Consider the following 23,047-nt stretch of genomic DNA (forward strand, 5'->3'; position numbering starts at 1 on the left):
ATGGCAGTTGAGATACGCTTTGATTGTTTGACTACTAAACTTCCGGTGGTTGCTTGACTTTAAGGGGAATAAAGTAACAGGTGCCACCTAAAACTTCTGGTTAAACAGCCAAAAAGGCAAAAAATGCTCATAAGCCCCCACTTTGGTAGAAGCATGCAGCTCCCTGACACTTACCTTCACTTACTGCACGATTAACTCAGACTGACCATAGTCCACAACCACAACACAACCCAAACCACAAAAAAAAAAGGTTTCCAAGGCAACAGGTTGAGCAAGCATGAATAAATATTAAAAAGTTCATACATAAAAAATTTGATGTGATAGAAAAAAGCTTTTGGCATCTTTAAGCTCAGAGGCCTCTCATTATCTAAAAACAATTTTCAAGTTAGCAAAAAAAAGCTTTTTTTTTGTTAACCAATGATATTGTGCATATTAAGAAACTTTAAATGTAAATTTAAAGGCAACATTATTATCCCAGTGACGTCCGTAAGACGTTTGTAAAACGTTCGTAAGACGTCCGTAAGACGTCGTGCGGACGATGCATGCCCACAGGGATTGTGCCTTGATAAAAAATAATTTATGACACTAAAGTTGGACGACTTTCAGTGAAAATGAAACTTTAATATGCTTGATATCATATAAAATTCAATTTAATCTGTTTATGAGTTTTGATTTCTTTTACCAGCAGGCGAAATAAAAGAATAATCCTTTAAAAAAAATTAAAAAAGTAATCCTTTAAAAAGAGGTTAATTATCTTAAACTATTATTTACAATAGTTGACAACTTGTTTATTCAGCTTTAATTTAACCACGTGCCAAACAGCCCATATTTTAAAAAGATGTCCGTATCAAATGTAACAAAGTCCGAACCATAAGGAACATTTTGAGTACAACCCCATTCGAAAAACGTCACGAAAAAAATTAAGACAGATTTTTAACACTTATTAAAATTTTTAAATGTAAGGAAATAAAGTATATACGGAATAATCATTAAAAATATATTTCACATATCTTATTTTTAGAAGCGGCATCTACTTTCAGTATTTTGAAATCGTACTTATTTCGACTCTACGCGTAATTAAACGTTTACTAGGGGCTTTTAATATGCAACCATTGCACCACCGTATATTAAAGAACTGAAGGCACATACACTCAGTTCTTCGCACTTGGGTCTACTCTCTTTGACTTTTTTATGAATGGAATTTTGAAAAAGAATACCAAGTAATTGGCTCAAAATTAAATAAATTAAAATCTCTAAGTTTAATTAGTTCAATTAGATTAATTAAAAGTGCAAAAGAAACTTATCAAACTGTTTGTATCTTTAGTTGAAGTATGCAATAAAAATTAGAGAATAAATAATTTAGAAATTTATTATATACACAAATACGCGATCGAGACTCTTGACAAAATATTGAGGAGTTAAATTTGGCTCAGTCTAACATGATCTCTTCCTCTGTCTTTAAAAGATCCATCATCCCAATGATTAGTTGTTGTTTTTTGTGTAAGTAATGATAACTGTTGTTTGTCAGTTTGTAAATATTCATCAGCTTGTAAACATATATATCAGTTTGTAAATATTTAAATGAACAATTTATTGAATCAATATATAAATGAGTTTAAATTGTTGGTCAGTAAAGTGTTGTAAAATGCATGTATAAACCTTTTTAATTCGCTTTAAAAAAAAAAATTGTTTTGAATAATACAATATCATTTTAACAAAGTTGTTTTACCACAGTTGATTCGACAGGATCAAAACTAATTTGAACTTTCCCAAAGATTTCAGATAGTGGAATCGAAAGTTTATCGAACTCTGATTACAAAAACAACTTTCTTCCTTTCTTTCCTTTCCTCAACTTTCGTCCCTTAAAAAAAAAAAACATTTTTATTGGCATCTATTTTGCAACAAACGGAGAAATGACACTTTGCAGACTCATTGGAAATTTTTTTTATTTTTAATTTCTTTAGTTTTTACCATCAAATTTTTTTTATTTTTAACTTCTTTAGTTTTTACCATCAAATTTTTTTTTATTTTTAATTTCTTTAGTTTTTACCATCACATTTAAAAATGAAAGTGATTAAAAATGTTCAAAGAAAATTGAATTTATGTAAACACAATTTTCTTTAAAAAAAAAAACTGATAAGTTTTAACAGTAAGTAATTGTTGCATTTTTAATATTAACTTTCAATGGAAATTTCTGGAAGTAATGCGTTCCGTTTTTGGTTAAAAAACAAAACAAATAGCACCGCAAAGAGAAAAATTGAAACGGCTGATACTGAAAAACTCATAATGACTGCAGAAAAACGGTTTTCTGTCTCTGCATGATAAAGTGTTTCTTGTAAACCAGTTTTTTGATTGAAGAAAATCACAAAAAATTTTTGAAACGGAACTTGACTTTTCTGGCTCTTGAGCTCTTCATGGAATTTGTGAAACTTGCAGAGTTGAACTTGAAGTGTTGAGACTTGAAGAGTTGAACTTCGAAAAAAAGTTGTGAAAGAGTTTAACTACCTACATTCAACAAGTTTGAAACAATATCTACCCGACCTTTCACTAGAGGTCAATCTTGCAACTGCCTCATCTGCTAGATTGGAAAGCTTAAACTAAATGAAAGACATATATTAGACATTTCACAGCATGCAGTACAAACAAAAACTGAGAATAGATGTTCAGACTGCCTAGCAAACATTGGAAGACAGTCGGAACATCTCTTCCATCGATGCTGCCAATTCACCTTCCATTACAATTTGAAAAAAACTTGCTTTAAAAGACCAACAAGTTGGTGAACAAATTGCATCTTCTGTCTCATGGAAGCTCCCACCCTTGTACATACTGTGGTGGTGACTTTAAGACTCTTTTAAGAAAAGGGCAACTTCGAACTTTTGGATCTATTTATGGATACTTTGAAAAGTTCAAGGCTGCATGTGGTGAGTTCAAACAAGCAAAATCATCGATGAATGTCATTCATGAGCCCCTATTCCCAGTCAAAGACACCTCATTTGTTTTGGAAGTAATTCCTCCAATGAGCTACACATTTTTTTTGCGGTTACTAACAATCTCCACAAAAACACTGAAGGAAACATGGTCTAAACTTAAAGATTGGCCAAAATATCTTCACATCAAAAGTCAACCATTACATGATGGTTGACATTTGATGTTGTTTTACTCTGCCAGTCTTTAACTGTTGATACCCTTTAAAGACTGCAGAGAAAAACTGTGCATTTGCGATTGCCACATTAAGAAAGTTAGATGCTGTTGTAACAGCTTGCTTTAACAACCATTATGTAAAAATTGACCAGTTCAAGAATTCATACTTCTCACTGACAAATGTAAGTAAAACACCAAAGGCTCATACTGTTTTCTAAAACATCAAAGACTTTGTCCAAATCAAGAACCGAGCACTCGGAATCTTCAGCGAACAGGCAACAGAATCATTTCTTCACAGTTTCAGTACTGGCAAAGATTCATTTCATTTTGTTTACTGGCAAAGATTCAGGCGGTTTTTGTTCAAATCCAGAATACAGAAGGCAGTTGAGAATATGCCTACATTTGCAAATATGACTACAACAAATTGAAAGTATGGCTAAAATACCAAGCACTTATAAGATGATTTGTTCAAGAACGTGTACCTGAAAATTTATTTTAAGTAATATTATCGAAAGAATATGAGCTTTAAATTTAAAATGTTGAATTTTAAAACAACTTGGATTCTGCAGGTATCAAAAACTACAACCTTGTTTTAAATTTTATTTCTACTACGTTCAAATAATCTTTAAATCTTCAAGAAGCAAGGTTATCATAAGAGTATTTATTTAAGATGCAACAAATCTTGGTTATTACAAAAGCAAACAAATGATATTCGTTATCTGACTGTTGTAAAATCTTAAAATACTTGTTTGTTTGTTTTTTTTTTGTTTTAAATATGCATATTGAAAATTCATTCCTAAGTATAGAAAAATAAGGTGTTTTTTTTCCGTGACGAAATAGTTCGATTTCAATTATTTAGTTTTTGTAATCAGGGACACATACTTTTAATTCCGCTGACTGAAATCTTTGGGAAAGCTCAAAGAAGTTTTGACCAATGTCTTATCTGTGTTACAACTTTAGAATGGCACTGTATATTTACTTATATCTGGCGATCGATGGATTTTTATTCTGATACTTTCATACTTAAATTTGAAAAGAGGTGTCATAAACGAGGTTTATTAAAAAGTGCCCATGTGAAACAAGGTCAAACAAGATTGGATAGCTCGAAAACGAAGATAAATATCTTTTTACATGATAAGAAATCTTTGGTACATTATTTATAACATTTAAAGCTCATATAATTATATAACTTTTTTTAAAGTTCTTCACAGCAGATTTTTTTGTAACTGAGGAAATCTTTACGCCGCAATCAAAATTCTTAGCAGGCAAAACTTCGACGTTTCTAAATCTAACGCAATGAGTACGACGATCGTTCGGCACATAAGTATGCAGAAGATAAGATCACTGATCACTTTCGTTAAATTTTTTGGGTTTGTATCGAAATTATACGCTTTGGCATGTGAATAAAAATTGCATTAGTATTTCTTATTTTTTTAACCATTGGTCAGAGGTCTCCTATTACTAAAAGTACTCTTGAGACTATATTTTGTGGTTTTGAGGTTTTTTAATCAAAAAGTTTGACAATGAATTAAAGAATGCTTAAAAAAGGGAAAAAATGAAAACCGAATGCAAAAGATTTCAAAGAAATTGGATGCGAACTTCAGCAAATTCGTCCAGACCTTTAGCTCATGCTTTAACACAGAAGAAAATTTTCCTCGCTTTAGTCCTAACTAGCGTATTTTGGATATCGCTCGACTTATTGTTTTTTCTTCATAAACAAGCTCCCACTGTGGGTATTGACGTGTTTGTCATCAAACGGAATAGCGAGGAAAAAATCTTCACGTTCGTCCCTCCTAAAAAGTTCAAAGAGTTGCCAATAATGAAAAAGATTTTATTAAATGAGACGGAGAAAGAAAGAGCAAGAATCCGTAAAACCAGATTAGGTCATTTAGGAATCGAACTTTACCCAAATTTGATTAATCCTCTTTTAGGAGCAGAAGGATTGCCCGCTTTTTTGCCGGAAAATTTGAAAGACCAATCAAATCAGTTATTCAAAAACCATTCGTTTGATTCTCTGCTCAGCGATCATATATCTCTAAATCGTCGATTAGGTAACGTGAAAGGAGATCTGTAAGTGACGTTTTTAATAATAAGAAAACAGGATTTGTTTTTTAAAAAACGACCATTATAATTACCTTACACCGTTTATAGATATAATTAACTGACATCTTGGTAAATTATTCCCATATATAGGTAATAATTAAATGTAAAACCTTTTCTGTCATTTAAAAAACATATTTGTTTGCATCACAAATTGCTTACAATTTTAAAAAAAAACTTAAAGGCTCTTGCAAAAAAGGACTTTGTGCGTGATGTATGTATGTATGTGTAATTTGAACCCCACTGTATGCGTAAACCCTGGTCGAAAGAAAATGTTAAAAACTTATCATTCTTTGAAAATCAGCCATTTTTATCACATAATATGTTATCACGTAATACACAATTTTTTTCTTAAATAGTTGCAGTAACAAACATCATAAATATCCTATTGACCTGCCTACCACCAGCGTTATTATTTGCTTTCATAACGAAGCGATTAGCGCACTGCTACGAACTGTACACAGTGTGATTAATGAAACGCCAGACAACATTTTATCCAATATTGTTCTTGTTGATGACGCAAGTGTTGGTAAACTTTTTTTACTTGTATTAACGCTTTTTCTTAAATATTATTTCATATGTAATTTAATTTTGAAAGTGCGCTGTGATGTGATCAAGTCAATCAAATGATATCTTTTTTTATCTATAAGTTATCATTTATTTTTTTGCATTAAAAAATAAGCTTAATCTTTACATTTTAAGGAGAAAGTTTGAAGAAACCATTGCGTGATTACGTTGCCGAGCTCAACCGGAAACTTGGTAAAGAAATTGTTGTACTTTACCGCAACGCTAAACGACAAGGTTTAGTGAGATCTCGTTTAAAAGGTGCAGAACTTACATCGGGTGTTGTTTTAACGTTTTTGGATTCACATTGCGAGGTGACTGAGGGATGGGTAGAACCTCTACTGACAAGAATAAAAGAAGATAGACGACATGTTGTGTGCCCTGTTATAGAGGTAGCATTTCATTTAACATTTGTTGTTGTTGTTGTTGTTGTTGTTGTTGTTGTTGTTGTTGTTGTTGTTGTTGTTGTTGTTAATCAATCATTAGTTTTCGGTGTCAGTAATTGTCCACATTCATTTTTTGCTATGTCACGTGTCAAAGTCTTCAATCAATCCAGTGACGCGGTTGCAACTGCGTATTTGTTGTTTAACTCTTAAAAATTAAATACTTCCAGGCTATGGCTAAATATTTCCAGGCTATGGATTTTTTCTTGCATTATAAAACACTACAACTGTTCTTTCATATTTGCATTAAGGTTTTCTCTCTACATTTTTTAATTGGGTTGCAAATTATAAATTCGGATACCTCATTGTAAAAGTTATCTGATCAATACGACTTCTATCTGGTGAAGAATCCACTACCACGGAGTAATACTTACCTTGTAAATCTCCTAACGTTCCTTTTTTTAAGATCTTTCTTACTATGAGCAGTGGTAACTCGTCACATTTGATGGCCAAAATGAATCTATTTCTGGCATTTCTAGCATTTACCCAAATAGTCTTGATTGTAGTGTGATTGTAACAGTTCAGTATTTTCTCTTATTGCCGACCCCCCCCCCCCCCCATTCGGTTTGATAAACTTGAAAACTACTAGAAATACTCACTTTCTGCGCTTGCTTCTGTAATTATAAAAAAAATTTATTTTAGCATTTATACTTTTACAAAATTTAATTAACAAAAGTCTGGTGTTACTCCAACCTAATATACATATCATATCAACAGCAACAACAACAAAAAAACATGGCAGAATTGTTTTGTTTAAAATGCAAGAGCGATAAACTAACATTCATAATCCTTACTGAACAAAATTGAAAATTTGTAATTTTTTTTTAATTTGAAATTTTTTTATATAGATGATGGTCTCGCTGGAATCTATTTCTTCTAATGTAAAAATACTTTTAATTTTGTAATGAACGTCATTAACTAAAAATGGGAAAAAACTGAATGAACAAAATGTATTCCATGACTACTTATTTATAAGGGTCTGAATTAAAAAGATTCGAAAAAATTATTTCTTAAATTAAAAGTCCTTACAAAGTATTTACAAATAATGAAGTTGATATGGACTATTGCAAATATGTTGTATAATACCCACAATAAATATAAATCTTAAAATAATGTCATTTCATCTTCAAAAACGGTCAAATGCGACAGACCGAAATTCAAAAAAATTTGATAGGATCGAATTTGACTGTCAGATCTTTATACCAAGGATGAGTTTGATTTTGAAGAAATTGATTTCAAAAGAAATCAGAGTAATTCAAAATTGATCAAGTTCATTTAAAAAATGATTTAAAAGATGAACTTTTGACTTGGTTTTAAATAGAAAATTGATAAATTTACCTCACCCTGGCGACATGAAGGCTAACTAGAGGCAGATTACATCATTTTGTGAACTTTTTTTCTTTGTTCTTTGTGATTGCAAGGTATCAAACTTGCATTTTTTTTTCACGCATAGATATCTATAACAAGACAAACCAAAGAGATGGTTTGGAACTTCGTAGATTAATTGTTAAGTTGTAATGTAAAATTTTAAATTCTAAAGAGACTAAAATATTAAAAAACAAAAAAAATTCCCCAAAAAGCAATTTTACTTCCCGAAATTTTAAAATCTTTTCTTTTAAATATATTTGTTATCTTTTAAATTATTTGTTATCTTTTAAATTATTTTTAATTAATATATTTTAAAATATATTATCTTTTAAATATATTTGGTCATAATGAACGTTGACACCTTTTAATAGCTTTTTATTATGGATAACTATTCACTCAATCATTCATTAATTTAAAAAATCTATTATCATTAAGAGTGTTAAATTTGCAAAAACGTTCGGTATAAACATAAAAACGTTCGGTGTAAACATAAAAACGTTCGGTGTAAACATAAAAACGTTCGGTGTAAACATAATTTTTTATTGATTTATTAGAAATTATGAACAAATCTGTATAAATTATGAAACTTGACCAATTGATCTTTCAGATTTTGTAAAAAAAAAAATCCAAAATTTGCTATCTCAAAAAAAAAAAAATTTTTTTCCAAGCTTGCGTACGAGCCGTTTTTGACCACTAGAGGAGGTGAAGTTTAGTACGCCTAATGTTCGTGGGTCCTAGGTTACTGGGTTACTATGGGTTATTCTGGCATTGTAACCATATTATCTATTAAGATATCCAAGGGTTATTTTTAATAACACCCCTTTTTTTTTTTCAACGCAACACAAAATACAAAAGTTGAGTATTTCAATAAGTAAAATAGATATCATCCATAATATTTCTGAAGTATGAGGCAATCCTTTTTATCTAGGTTATAGATGCTGTGGATCTATCTTACAAAAAGACAGAGTTGGATCGCATTACTCAGGTCGGAGGTTTCACTTGGGATTTGTTTTTCAATTGGAAAGAGATAACGGAAGAAGAAAAACGTCTGAGGGCTGATGGAACTCAACCTTTAAAGTAAGGCATAGGATGGCTAAGTAAGTTATCGTGTTTAGAGATTTGTAACTTTTTCTTTAGCTTAATAGTGATTCACCGTAGGATTATGAGGTTATGGGACCGTGGGATTATGAGATCATGGGAGTTTGGTTTTAGGTTTTACCCAGTAACGTTGGTTGTAATTTTCATTTATTTGCTACTCATAAATTAATCTTATTAGAATATTTTAATTTTAATTTAATTTAATAATAATTTATTTTAATTAGAATTTATAAGTTACTATAAATTGTTAAATAAATTTATAAGTTACTATAAATTGTTTACATAATTATAAAAACCATAATTTTATAAGTAATTATATAAAATTATTAGTTAACTAAATTCCATATTATGTATTTTTAAAATGTAATTAATTTTAAAATATTTTTAAGAGTTTGGTGTGATTCTTTTACTAATAAAAATTTGTTTAGAGATGAAATTCTCTCACTAAACAGGTCTCTTGTTCAATGTTCTCTTACAAAATAGGTCTCCAACAATGGCAGGGGGGCTTTTCGCGATTGAAAAGACATATTTTTACGAAATTGGAAGTTACGATAACCAAATGGAAATATGGGGAGGAGAAAATTTAGAAATGTCATTTCGGGTATTTTTTTAAAATAAAAACAGTTACTTTAAGATACACGTTCTGACATTCTTTTTACTTGGTTAATTTCTGTGGCTATGGAAAAAAATAAAGATTCTCATTTCCAAAAATAAATTTTAGATTTGGATGTGCGGCGGAAATCTTGAAATTATTCCTTGCTCGAGGGTCGGACATATCTTTCGAAAAGAAAATTCTCCGTACACTTTTCCCAACGGAGTTTCTAAGACATTAGCAAAAAACTTCAACCGATTGGCTGAGGTGTGGATGGATGATTATAAAGAACTGTACTACAGGTTATCATAATTAAGAAGCTATAAACAATTCTTCTGTATTGCGTAAAGTTCGCGCGTTCTATCTCGCAGCATATGTAACTTTATCAATGCTTACTTTAACATTGATTTGTTAGACGAAAACCTTCGGAAGACAGGTTGGTAAGCTACGGAGATATCAGTGAACGAATCAAACTACGGAATAAGTTGGGGTGTAAATCCTTCAAGTGGTACATAGATAACATTATTCCAGACATGATTGGCGCAGATCCGAATCCGCCGGCTCACGGAGAGGTACCTAAAGTTAGTTAAAAACACCGAAATAAGGATTTTATAAAATAGTTTTAATATTTTTAAAGATTATTTTTATCTCAAGGTTCGCAACAACGCCAGTGGCATGTGCCTTGACTCAATGGGTAATAAAGGAAATAGAGCGCAGATTAAAGTCTTCCCGTGTCACGGTCTCGGTGGAAACCAGGTAAATGGTTTTCGTTTTTTAAAGTATTTTATTTTTAAAGCATTTACCGGAGAAAAGTTTTCTATTGAAAATTAATCTATTTATTGAATAACACTGCACAACAAACTTCTTTAAAAGTCTTGTTTTCTGAGGAGTTTTAGGTGATTGTGACAGGTACCTATAAGGTATGCACAAGTATAGTTTTTGTTTTACGGCATCACGCAGGAACTCTAAGAAATAAACATATGTTTACCTATTTAATCACGTTTATGTTCCGCATGAGCCATTAAGTTCAACAGAATTAAAAATGATTTGCTCGTGATTTTCTTTTGTTCAACTTCTGGTGCATCACATTGCAGTGTCCAACAGTAGTCAGCAAGCATTTAGGGATTCCAGTTGCCCTGGTATAGCTTCTTCGTCGTAGCAATATCCTAATGAAACCGCTTACCGTGTTTGTCACTGACAGCACCAAGGTTCTCGGGAAAGAAGTAAGTAAACGAAAGGAACCTTGAGTGACATGTTGCACTTCATTTTCTGGTATGCGCGGAGAAGTTTTTCTACGACTTCAACGTAATTTGGCGCTCTGCAATAGCCCAGAAAATTGTCAACAATGCCTTTGAAGGCTTTCCAGTAATTTTTTTCCTGGCTACCTCCTCAAACCGCTTTTCACTTATAACATGTCTGATTTGGGAACCAACAAAAATGCCTTCTTTGATCTTCGCGTCACTTATTCTTGGAAACATCGGTCTTAAATAGCAAAAACCTTCGCTTTCCTTGTTCAGTGCTGTCACAAAATTCTTCACGAGTCCCAGTTTTATATGTAGAGGAGCCAGGAATATCTTTGTTGCCTCGACAAGCGGTTCTTGTGCAACATTTTTTTGTTCTGGAACTAACTTAGATTTAAGCAAAAAATTACGATAAGAGATTTCTCTTAAACGGTACGTCATACGTAAATTTTGATGTGATATTTGTGATCAGCATCCAAAAAACTATAAGAAACACCAAACAGTGTTTAAGAAGCAAAAACTTTGTTGTGTGGTGTAATCTATTTATTGCTTCAAATATTTAATGCTGATTGTTTCGTAGTTCTCCGTAATGATTTTAAGAAATTAAAGTTCACTTGGCGGAATAATTACTTTTAGTTTTTTGTATTGAGTAAACGAGGAGAGCTGATACATAATGACGAAAGTTGTCTCGATTTTTCTTTGGAAAACGAACAAAATAAAGTGGATATGTGGAATTGCCACGGGTTGGGAGGAAATCAAGAATGGAAACACACTAAAGATGTATGTATAGTAAGGTTTAAATTTAAAAAAAATGCCCCGACACGTCCGTCTATTTTAACTTGATATGGTTTTCCTGACATTCCATAGATTTTTTTAAAGGCAGCAAAAAGATAGTTAAATTCAGGATTGAAATAAAAACACTTAACGCCATTCATTTATTTATTTAGGGGCGTATCCAGCATGTCATCTCCACAAAGTGCTTAGCATTACTTAACGACGATTATCTTACGGTTCAAGAATGCGACAAGAACAATATTAATCAAGTTTGGAGTTTTGGAAGTTATGGTAAAATGAGCTGGTAGAAAAACCAAGTTAACAGCAATACAAAAAAAAAAAAAAAAGGAAGAACTTTTCTATGAAGATAAAAACGAAATTTTTTTATGAATAATCAACACATAAACGCTTTGAAGTAGTGTTGCAATCGTTCTCGTGTTCTCTTTTTCGATCGTCTGGAAGAATTTTTTGCAACGAATTCACAGAGTCAAAGTATTGCTGTTGGTTGAGTAGACCCGAACACAGCTCCTTTGAAGAACAGAATTTATGAAGCAAAATGCAAATGTAACCGTCAGTTTCTGGCTGAAAAGAAAAATCAACACACTTTACAACGTACGACACCGATATATATGATAAAAAATACGACGTCCGTCGTACAACACTTGATGAACTTTACCTCAAATGGGCTTTTTAAAAAAGATCATTTATAACAATATCGGTTTTGTCATTAAAAAGTGCAACATTTTCATTTATACATTTATAATGCGGCATTCTTACATTCATATTGGTTTTATATCAGAAAACGAATTTATTGCGAACATATTGTATAAAAATTACCTATAACTGTACATTAATATGTAAATTTTTACTATTACCATCGAGTAGTTTAGAAAAATAAATAAATTGAGAGGAATAATTTATTTGCGTTATTGTAAGATGACTAACTACTTCGTCCGTATTATTCATAAAATATCCTCCTCCTCCTCCTCCTCCTCATCATCATCATCATTATAAAACCTAAACGTTAGATGTTAGTGAGAACACACTAAAGGAAAAATAAATTTCGATATAAAGGGTGGCGCAAAAGTTTCTATACAATAAAAAACTCAGCTTCATTTCATTAATGAAAACGTCTCTGTCAACAGTGATTACAGTGTAACAAAGGTTTTGCATTTGAGTTGAAATTGTTATTTTCTATTTCCTTATGTCTGGAAAACATGAAAAAATACTTGTATTCATTTCTAATTTTGCTTTTGTGTCCAGGATAATTATTTATGAAATTTACCTATTATCGAAGGAAAAAGTGGCAAATTTAAAGTTTAATATACACAAAGTAGATACAAAATGACATGTGATGCAATAGTAGCATTTATTTATTCTAGAATTACACAAGCAATAAAAACATTAGAAATGAGTAGTTTTTCTAGATTTACGCTTATATTGTAGATTACTTTAATGAACCAGCCCCCAAATATAGTCCCTTGGTAGCAGAGTTCAAAGTTCAATATATATCCTGGTGGAAGCGCTTACCTTGCTCCTCCTCTTTAAATTTATCAAGATGAGCGTTAAGGAAATGGACTTTGAGAGGCATCCTGCAACCCATCTTGCCGTAGTTCGTCACCAAGGTCTCTAAAAGTTTCACATAGTTTTGTGGACCAATAAAGACACAGGCGTTAATTTTTGCTGCAGACAGCTTAGGGAAGAAATCTTGGAGATACTTAAACGCTGGGGACTCCTCATCAAGAGCTCTGACAAATTGTTTTATAAGGACTAGTTTTAAGTGGAATGGAGGAAACAGTACATTAATGGGGTCCAACAATAGCTTCCATTTGACATTATTGTTCCCCAAATTAAACTCTATCCGATGAAGCCATTCCTGATTGAGGTAGTATACCTCTGTATCCCTGCTGTCCCAAAGACAAAGATAACAAGGATACTTGGTAAAGCCGCCTTGGAGACCCATCAGCAAAGTGACCATTTTGGAGTCTCCAACAACTTCCCGACAGTACTCTTCATATTTCAAGGCATTTAACAAGATCTTAACATTCTTGTATTCTTCTTCAATAAAAATCTCATAGCTCTGTTTTCCCCTCTGTTTTGATAAACTTGCCACAGACATATCAAAATGTGTTCCGGATGCTAAAAACATCTAGATGTTATGCTTGGTGAATGGAGATAGTAATGACTGATGACAAGTGACTTGTTTACACTATGATGTAAACTGCATGGGTTAATGAGTACCTCATAAATGTTTGGATAGATCAGCCAGGAAAAACTCCAGACCTAAATCCTCTGAAAAATTGCTGGTTTTATTTAAAGGTATATAAGGTATACAAAGGTATACAAAGAACTTAGAGTTTGAATAAAGGACTAAAAATGAATGGGAAAACACACTTGCTCAGTATATCCAAAACTTGTATGAAAATTTTTGTCGTAGAAATTTGGACTTCTTAGCAAATAATGGCGATCATACAGGTTATCAACATACTCAAGACTTTGTTTTACTATGATCATGAAAGTAGTATAAATTGGATTGCATCTGAAAAAATTTTTATTTCAAGACCCAGGTGTGCAGAAACTTTTGTGCTACCCTGTACACACACACACACACACACACACACACACACACACACACACACACACACACACACACACACACACACACACACACACACACACACACACACACACACACACACACACACACACACACATATCAATAGTATTAGATAATGTGAATCAATTTTGATATACACATATCAATAATATTAGATATTTTGAATCAACCTTAATGATTTAGTAAAATAGTGATTTTGTTATAAAATGAATGAAAATATTTAAAAAGAACCAGCGTCTTTAAATATAAATTCTCTAAATTACCTTTCTATTTAAAAGAGAGATATCTTTTAGCAGGTTGTCATTAATCTCCATCATGCGACCAACAACACCACTTAAAGCATCATAAACAGAAATCAATTTTTCTATTAAATAGAAATAAAAGTTAAATTCCGGAAATGAAAATAAAACAAGAAGCAAGAATTGTACAACCACACGCACCATTTAATCTTGTATTCAACTCCACTGGCTGACATTATTTTGCAAATAGGAGTGTTAAAAGTTACTTTAAATGCATTTTTTTTCTTCTTTCCTTTTGCATTGTTGCCTTTGTAATCACGATTTCCCATGTTGTAGCTGATGGACTGTATGGGACCATCTGATAATACCTTATGATCAGGTGCTAATGTGACAATGCAAATTCTAAATTAAAAATTTTTTTTACTAAAGCATTACATTTATTAAGTGGAAGAAAGTTTTAGAGAGCAAAAAAAAAAAAAGGATCTATAAGGTTTCTTGACTGTTAAAAAAAAATTGAATAAATATTACAACATACCTATTTGAGTGACTGAGGATGCAAGTGTGTCCATTATCATTGTCTAAAATAAAATCAAATATGAGCAGAAAACTTTATAGTTGGATATCATAAAGTCAGATATTTGGGCCTCATATTTTGCATACATTTTAAATGCCATATAAATAAAAATGTAGAAATCTTACCACGGTAATAATACTTTGTGAAGTATCGATCAACAAAGGATGGATAACTTTTATTTTCCATAAGTTACATTGAAATACTTAGCTTTTATAATTATTTAGATTGATATCTTAATACAAACTGCACAGCTTTTCATAAATAAAAACTTAATACAATAAAATTTACAAAGAATAAAAGTTAAATAAAGGAATAGACACAATTATAATATCTTATATCAGTTTCTTTTTACACATTAAAAATAAATAAAACATACAAAAAACAACAGGTCAATTAGTGTGGTTAGTCTCTCACAATGAAAAATAACTTTTAGCAAGAAAACTTTTTACATTTATCATCTGACAAGATGTTAAATTGAAAAAGCCATCACAAAAAAAATGCAGTAGGAAATAAAATTAGGTAAATAAAAATTAGAATTTATTGTTTAGTGTCGCATTACAAAGTTCAAATAACATCATAGCTCGTATTATGATCAAGACTCCCATTGTTAGCATTCTGAAAATGACTATTAACTACATAACAAGTAATCAAAAACTATTTATTGGTTACCATAACGACTGATTTTCATGAGTGTAGGTAAGAATAGTAATAAATTAATTATACTCATAATTAAATTAATTATACTCATAGTTAAAGAAGGAAAAAGTAAACAACTGTTGTATCATTTTTTAGGAAGTTGCTTGTCAAGCTCATTACGAATATTGAGAGCAAATCTTCTGATGATGCGTAGTAAATGAGGCTCGTTGGCACGCCCACTTCCATCTAACGGTTCTGAAAGTTTTTCCAGTGATTTTCGACCTATAATTTATTGAAAAGATACTATTTTAAACTAAAATGAAGTGAAAAATAAAACATAATAAAATATTTACATTTATAAAACTAGTAAATTGATAAAATGACAAAGTGAAAGAATAAAAAAAAAATCTTTTATAGGACACAATTACATAACACATGTGTATAGCTAACCCATATACGAAGCTCGTATAGCAGCTGAATGAGTTATTTGTGCCAATCGCCGCATTACAAATGTGTTTGCTAGCTAAATTTTGAAATTATTTTGAAAGTAAAAATATACAACCATAAGCATAAAGGGATCAAAGAAATTGTAAAATGATAAATATGCAGCACACTCTAAAATAATCTAAAATAAATATAAATTAAAAAATCATCAAACCTGATTAACTAAGTTTTCACTTGCCAAATACCTAAAAAAAAATGCAAAAAATTGCATCTTGCATTTGCTAATTATAAATAGAGCATCCCGCCATCAGAAATTGCATAAATGCGTAAATTCAGATGTGAGAAATAGTTTATAAAGGTGACTCCGATGTTATACAATGGTGAGGAATGGTATCACTTTGGAGGTGCGATGTAGTCCGAGGCTGATGCAGAGAATTTCACACACTCTCCGATATATTTCAAGATTTACGCATCATCGTACGATATTTTCACATAATTTTACAATAAATCGTATTTACAGTGTAAACTAGTATTATTGTGATATTTGCAATGTATTTATCTATAATTACGAGGTTTTCGCAAAATTACAGCAAAGTTTTGCAAGCCACCACAAGCCATCGTAAAATATCGGAAAATAAAAAGATTAAACCTTTTTTTTTTTTACATTTTATTTACATTTTGCAAACCATCTAAATCTCAATTACTTTTTAAAGTAAATTACTTTCACATGACTTACTTTTACATTAATTTACATGGACAAAGAAAAAGTAAATAACATTTTTATGTTAACTACTTTTACTAGTAATAATAAATTACTTTAACAAGTAAAAGTTACGCATTTTTAAAATTAACTTTATGTAAGTAATTTTTACATGTAATATATTATTTTACTATGCTACTTTTTAAAAAATGAATTACTTTTAAATGTAAATATACTTAATAATTTAACCTAAGTTATGTAAAGTAAGATTTGTTTAAAAGTAACTTTTTAATATCAAAGTAAGTAAAAGTGCCATCCCTAATAGGTTTCTAGGAACTAAATATAAAAACTTTAATCAAATTACAGCTTTTACAGCTTTACTAGTTTTCTCTCCTTTGGAAATTAATTTCTAATTACAGGTATAGTGCCCTTAAAAAGACAGTGCACTTAAAAAGACAAAAAAAATTAAATTGCCTATAACTTATCTTGAAAAGCATTAAACAAAAGTTGGGAAATTCAAAAATATAAACAGACCATTTAACTCTCAGAAAAAAGTCAAGTTATAGTGCAGAAATTTAAATTTTTTAAAACTTTGTTCTAAAAGATTGTTTTTAAAAAAATTTGAGAACATAAAATGACTAATATTTAACATAAAATGACTAATATTTAACATAAAATGAAAAATATTTAACTTAAGTCCGTAAACAAGAGTCTAAAAAGAGGCTATGAATAGGGCCCTTATAAGAATGGTAATTGTTTTTCACTTGTTTAATAGGAACATAAAGTTTTGGTTGCTTAAAAAGCACTGCTAAAATGTTAATATTTTTGTCTTTTTAAGGGCACCAAATATTTTTAACTTTTTTTCCAATTTTTTATACTTCTGAAGGAATAAGGTCTCAAAAACAACAAACAAAACACTTTAACTTATAATGAATAATAAAAAAGATTCTCAGTAATGAAATCTATTGGATTCCAAATCTTCAGTACTGTCTTCTTTATCATTAGACTTTTCTAAATAAATTCTTTACAGTGGTTCTTTTTTTTGATAAACATTTAGGTAAAATCATAATTGATCTTTTACTATCTATGATGCACTTTTTCAACAATTCAACACATGGGACATTGTTTTAGCTTTGCAGCCTTTCAAATGCTGTTGTCTGAAATGCATCTTTCCTTGCATCTATAGAAAAACTTAGTTTCTTCACTCTTTTTTTGTTCTCTGTTTTCTGTCTCTTGCACTTTCTTTTCTTTTGAGTTGTTAATAGATTCTACGAGTTTTAGCACATCTTGACCTTCTATGGAGCCATAGACTTGAGTTACCCTTGTAGTTGCTTTGTGCATACCATTACTTTGAGTTGACTTTGTGCATACCCTTACTTTGAGTTGATTTTTTAGATTGTCAAAAGACCTGGTATTTCATTAAGATTGATGCTTTTTTCATGTAAGTCTGTAATCATGGTCTGCAATGACAAACATTTTTCTTTCCAGTTCGAAGCTTTCTCTTTCCAATTCATTTGGCTATCTTTTCGTTTCATAGATATAGGAGAACTTATTTTGCTATTTAGAATTGTTGAAATATCAGTAACGTTAGGCGAAACAGCTTCCTCGGCAAACATAGAAGCTTGATGGAATTTATCACTTTGCATAAATGCAACATTACCAGCTTTTTGTATCAATTCTGGTGTAGCCCACTTGTCCCACATACTTGCAAGAGACAACATAAAGGCTTCTCTATTAATTGTTTGATGTTGATTGAGCAAATTTTCTTTTGCATTAGCATAGTGTTCATAAAGTGCCTTGTTAATTTGATCAAGTAGTTGTGTTACCCCAGTAGTGTCTGGAGGTGATACAGCTATTCACAAAAGTTTAAACGATTACAGAATTTTTATCAAGTATGTTTGGTTTTTGTTTAATAAAAAGAAACTGTAAAATGATATCGACTTAATTTTTTTTATTTACTAAAGAAAAAGTAATTAGCTTTAAAACGAATTTGAACATATTATAAAAATTTTAATATTTAGTTAGAAAAAAACAATTACAAAAAATCATATAGGAAAAATAAGAAGCACAAAAGTTTAAACGAATTGTAAAATTCGAACAAAAAATGAAAAAAAAAGCAAAATTAATATTTAAAGTGTCCTCCTTTGTTTTTATAGCAAAGATAAACTCGTTTATGGATTGATTCCACTAATTTCATGCACATCACGCAAGGTTCCTTCAGCCAGTACTCATTTAAAAGTTGCTTTAAATGCTGAGTTGATTGAATTTCATGGTATGTCAGTTGATTGTCGATCCAAGACCAAATATTTTCAATTGGGTTGAGATCTGGTGATCTAGAGCACCAGGGCATCACATTGAACTTTTTTTTCAAAAAATATTCTTTGATTGAGTGAGCAGTGTGATTTTTTTTATTCTATTAACAAATAACCTTTTAACCAAATTGGAAAAAAAATTATTTTGATATCCATTTCCGTTAGATTTTAATTCAAGAAAAACCGAAGATTAGATCTGAAAATTCTGCAATCGTTTAAACTTTTGTGAATAGCTGTATATATAAATGTATTTCTTTTTCTCTAAGAAATCATAGTAAGGTATAATGGAAGCAAGAACTGCGACCATTGCTCAGTACAATAACAGGGCGAAGTATTTTTTGCAATTAAGTGTCTGTCAAATAATTTATAAAATGCAAGTAAGGATTTGTGATCTTGTGATCCATTCTCTGTAGTTAAAACTAATAAGTTAGGAATAATCCATCAATTTTGTACCACTCTACAGCTTGATTTATCTATTTGTATCTTTCATCTCGGTTAAACTGATTTACAACTGCTTCAGATTTATTCCTTGGCTTTTTTATTATAGAATTTGCATTTGTTGTTACTCTTAGGCTGAATTTTGGTTTCATTTTTATTTTTATCTATGATAATAAACATTTTAAACTATTAAAACAATTACTCTACAAGCACTATAATGTAAAAATGCAGCACATAAATAATTGGATTTTTAAGTTGTTTTTTTTTTATTTGCACTAAAATAAGTAGCTGTTAATTGAAATCGTAAGATATAAGAATTGTTACTATGTCAAAATAAACTTTAAGATATAAAGAGAAGAAAAAAATATAAAAATACTGAAATTATTTAAGAAAATGATGTTTTTGATGCTTACTAAGAAATGAAGTATTTGGGTCAAAACACATGATTTTTCTAATTATTTTGAAAAATAATAAAGTAATTCCAGATTTCCTTACATTATAAGATACATATATCTAGCAGATAATACTATACAAAATATCTCCATGATTGAGATAATTGTTAAGAAGATATCAACAAAAATAAGATTGTCTTTTTAAGGGCACCCAGCCAAAAATAGACAATTTTTAAGTACAAATAAAATAGTAAAAATAAAATTGAATAATGCTTTTAACCCCCAGGAAGAAATTCTAGACAAAATAAAAATACAAAAATTTTGAAAAAAATACTGCTGTCAAATTTTTAAAAGTAAACTTAAATTTGTTGTCTTTTTAAGGGCACTATACCTGTAATTTCCGTTGGAGTGTTAAATTGTGGAGGGAATTTGCAAAAATCTAATTCGGTTTTTACGGTTAATTCACTCTTTTTACAGATTAGCATTGAAACTTAATCAAATACCTTGTATTATTAGAAATACTTCGTATTTACAGTGAAATCTTGTGATAAATCATTGAATTGCATCGTACCTCAAGAAACCTCGTAAGAATTTCAATGTTTTTATTTTTCCATTATTTCTATAAAAGTTTTTCCAATTAATTACCGTACTTTATTTTGACCATTGGTCGCATATTTTTACAATGGAAAAAAATCCAAATACGCACTTTTGTGTATAAGCGGAAGCATCGCCATCGTAAATCTTGTAAATCTTGTACAAGATTCCGGCAAGTCCGATGGTGGGATGCTCTAATTATAAATAACATTTTAAATATATATTTTTAAACCAATAACATGCAAAAAAAAAAACTTACTTTGCAAGAATTCGAAGCGGCATTTCTAATTATGTTGTTAGTTATTATTTGTTGCTAAACAAAATAGAAAACTTTGATACATGTATGTATGAAATTTATAAATAGATACATAAAGCACAACTTAAATAAATACTGTTGAATAATACATAAATATCTTTAAAATATCATTAAAACAAAATAATGTACTCTATATATAACTTATATTTGATGTAAAGTTGCATGTTTAATATGATAATATATATATTTACATGCATATATGTATATATATGTATATATATGTATATATATGTATATATATATATATATATATATATATATATATATATATATATATATATATATATATAATTGTAATTATTATTATTATTTTTATCATCATCACCATCATCACCATCATCACCATCATCACTATCATCACCATCATCACTATCATCACCATCATCACTATCATCACCATCATCACCACCATCACCATCATCATTATACAAACTAAATAATTAGCTAGGTTTACATAACAATACATTAGTTTTCTTAAAGAAAAACAAAGAAAAAAATTCAAAGAAAATAAGCAAACACAAAAGTGCAATAAACATGACAAACAAATATGATTAACAAAAAAAAATTTGCTAAAAGATAAACTTGGTAAAGACATTTAACATAAAATGGAAATGCAAAAGAAAACATGATCATAACAGAAAATTTTTTTAAAAACACAAACACAGCACTATTTTAAAAACTTCTCTCATAGTGCAATACCAAAGTCAGTTTATTGTTAAGAATCAAAATTTCAAAAATTTTAAAAAGAAAGGTCATTGAGGCAGAAAATATCTGGGTCCTTAAATATGTACTAGCTGCAATTTTCAAGTGAAATAAAAAACTAAATTGCTGTTTTAATAATCTGCGTCAATTTAAAAACTAAAAAACTTTTTGAATTTGTTTTAATGGCATTGTCTTTGAAAACACTTCCCTCTTTGTAAATAACAATGAAACACCCTAATTATTATTATGACCTCAATACTTAAATATATGATAGTACATTTTATCACTCATTAAGTGGTATTATAAAAATTGTTTTAAAAGCAAGTAAAGAAATAATTCTTGTTTGCATTAATTGTATTCATTTACATAATATAACTTCCAAATATACTTCAGCAATTTATTGACTGAAATACACTTATAGATAAAATTTATCCAGAATACAATAAAACAAAATTCTAATGACATACATTTGTCCGTGCATGATATTTGAACATTTGCTTTATAATGCTTTTGTGGCTTTTCTTGTATTTTTGACAAATACCAAGATCTAAATTATCTCAGTTTTTTGATAAGACATCTTATGTCCTGAAACTGAAAAAGTTTTCATGTATAGTCATCATTTTTTTCAGAATTAAATCTGACGTTTAAAGAGCTAAATTTCAGCATGAACTGAAAGTTAAGCTTCAACAACATTTGTGATGCACTTGTTACAATTCTTTTATATTTGCTCTTTCAACCTTGAAATGTTCTGTTAGGGTCGGAAAGCCAACACTCAACCATTACAACCATTCTCCAAAGTACAGTCTTTGTTCACAATTTCTTGATTAAGCGAGCGCTGCTTTCTACGAGATAAACTTCTATGTCTGCTAAAGAGGCTGTCAAGAGGCTTATTCTGTAACATCAAGTCTTGTACTGCTGTTGATAACTCCTTATCTTGGTCAGTAATAAAGTTGACAACTAAAAGTTTTAAACATTTTATTCTAAACAAACTTAAGAAATTCTGTGTGCATGTGTTTGTGTGTCCTGTGTTTGTAAAAGAAAGAAACATTATGTCAATGAGAAAAGCTAAAAATTATGATTCAAAATATTGATACTTTTTAATAACTTAGAGAAATTGTTTGGGTATGCAAGTTGTGAGACTCTGGACCAAAAAAGATGAAAATTGAAGAAACTTAAAGTGGATTAAACCTCACCTCTCCCTTTTTTACCCATTCTAGCTGTTCTACCTGCTCTATGTAATATGTCTATGACATTTGTAGCAAAATCATATTGAACCACAAGATCTAAATTTGGGAAGTCAAACCCACGTGAAACCACATCAGTGGTAATAACAATTACTCTGTTTGAAAACATAATCTGACTGAAAATTTCTTCTTTTGTTTGACTGTTGATCTTGCTGTAAAGAAGAGAAATCTTATTATGCCATATTTCTTGAAATAAGGCAAATAAAGAAGAGAACTTTGAGTCATCCTCTATTTTAGAGTCAAAAGAATTATTTAGTGTAAGTTTCTTGTGCAGACTGATAGCTGTCTCAACTTTGTTTACAAATACTAAAACTTTGCATGGTAAACTTAAATCAGAATACTGAGAAGAAATGTATTCAACTAAATGCTTCCATTTGTTTCCTTCGAGAACATCAATAAATTCCATATCTGTTGTAGGAACTACTTTATGAGCATGCTCACCTTGCACAACTTGGATGTCAGGTAACCATGAGCGTATGTACGGTAGAGCAGTTTTGCTTTTTTGATTAAAGCTATCT

General features: G+C 30.2%; 3 protein-coding genes across 7 annotated transcripts in view; 1 reads left to right on the forward strand and 2 right to left on the reverse strand.

Moving 5' to 3' along the window:
• Window positions 1-4,491: 4,491 nt before the first annotated feature.
• On the forward strand, window positions 4,492-12,234 carry LOC149886529 (polypeptide N-acetylgalactosaminyltransferase 1-like). 3 transcript variants are annotated; one of them, XM_090090145.1, is made up of 10 exons: window positions 4,492-5,211; window positions 5,601-5,770; window positions 5,944-6,197; window positions 8,545-8,693; window positions 9,198-9,315; window positions 9,436-9,608; window positions 9,722-9,878; window positions 9,961-10,062; window positions 11,184-11,327; window positions 11,495-12,234. In XM_090090145.1, exons 1-10 carry the CDS (start codon window positions 4,697-4,699, stop codon window positions 11,627-11,629), a joined length of 1,917 nt encoding a protein of 638 aa, XP_089946271.1. In that variant the 5' UTR covers window positions 4,492-4,696; the 3' UTR covers window positions 11,630-12,234. The 3 variants fall into 3 exon arrangements, 2 of the variants coding, with proteins under 2 accessions (XP_089946271.1, XP_089946272.1); XM_090090146.1 differs by lacking the exon at window positions 11,495-12,234 and having other exon boundaries at window positions 4,498-5,211; window positions 11,198-11,310; XR_016453265.1 differs by lacking the exons at window positions 9,722-9,878; window positions 9,961-10,062; window positions 11,184-11,327; window positions 11,495-12,234 and having other exon boundaries at window positions 4,555-5,211; window positions 8,545-8,713; window positions 9,436-9,480.
• On the reverse strand, window positions 9,367-20,623 carry LOC149886530 (protein Abitram-like). Of its 3 annotated transcripts, XM_090090149.1 has the most exons (7): window positions 20,527-20,623; window positions 16,046-16,076; window positions 15,838-15,910; window positions 14,713-14,755; window positions 14,379-14,579; window positions 14,202-14,271; window positions 11,677-11,903 (listed from the first exon to the last, which is right to left on the reverse strand). In XM_090090149.1, the coding sequence occupies exons 1-7, from the start codon at window positions 20,547-20,549 to the stop codon at window positions 11,706-11,708; spliced, it is 639 nt and encodes a 212-aa protein (XP_089946275.1). In that variant the 5' UTR covers window positions 20,550-20,623; the 3' UTR covers window positions 11,677-11,705. The 3 variants fall into 3 exon arrangements, with proteins under 3 accessions (XP_089946273.1, XP_089946275.1, XP_089946274.1); XM_090090147.1 differs by lacking the exons at window positions 15,838-15,910; window positions 16,046-16,076; window positions 20,527-20,623 and adding an exon at window positions 14,877-15,033 and having other exon boundaries at window positions 9,367-11,903; XM_090090148.1 differs by lacking the exons at window positions 11,677-11,903; window positions 14,202-14,271; window positions 14,379-14,579; window positions 14,713-14,755 and adding an exon at window positions 15,518-15,669.
• A 1,001-nt stretch (window positions 20,624-21,624) lies between these two features.
• The window catches only part of LOC149886531 (uncharacterized), a 3,974-nt gene continuing 2,551 nt past the window's right edge, over window positions 21,625-23,047 (reverse strand). The window contains exons 4-5 of the mRNA XM_090091299.1: window positions 22,479-23,047; window positions 21,625-22,242 (exon numbers count right to left, since the gene is read on the reverse strand). The exon at window positions 22,479-23,047 is cut by the window's right edge and continues 392 nt beyond it. Coding sequence (XP_089947425.1) covers window positions 22,058-22,242; window positions 22,479-23,047 — 754 coding nt within the window. The 3' untranslated portion in view covers window positions 21,625-22,057. The remainder of the gene's footprint in view (window positions 22,243-22,478) is intronic.

This window comes from Hydra viridissima, unplaced genomic scaffold (assembly GCF_058129835.1).
Source record: "Hydra viridissima isolate aposymbiotic clone 2 unplaced genomic scaffold, HvirCarnegie_v1 scaffold_6, whole genome shotgun sequence".
NCBI lineage: Eukaryota > Metazoa > Cnidaria > Hydrozoa > Anthoathecata > Hydridae > Hydra > Hydra viridissima.

Bases quoted from the DNA above. Each gene is read 5' to 3' on its own strand.
- LOC149886530 (XM_090090149.1), bottom strand. From the start codon at position 20,549: ATGCCGCTTCGAATTCTTGCAAA. The intron at 15,911-16,045 runs GTTTGATGATTT...TTCAAAATTTAG, and splicing joins GTGAAAACTTAGTTAATCAG to CTAGCAAACACATTTGTAAT. The intron at 14,580-14,712 runs GTATGTTGTAAT...TTTTTAATTTAG, and splicing joins ATCCTCAGTCACTCAAATAG to AATTTGCATTGTCACATTAG.
- LOC149886529 (XM_090090145.1), top strand. From the start codon at position 4,697: ATGAAAACCGAATGCAAAAGATTTCAAAGAAATTGGATGCGAACTTCA. The intron at 8,694-9,197 runs GTAAGGCATAGG...CTTACAAAATAG, and splicing joins GATGGAACTCAACCTTTAAA to GTCTCCAACAATGGCAGGGG. The intron at 9,316-9,435 runs GTATTTTTTTAA...AATAAATTTTAG, and splicing joins ATTTAGAAATGTCATTTCGG to ATTTGGATGTGCGGCGGAAA.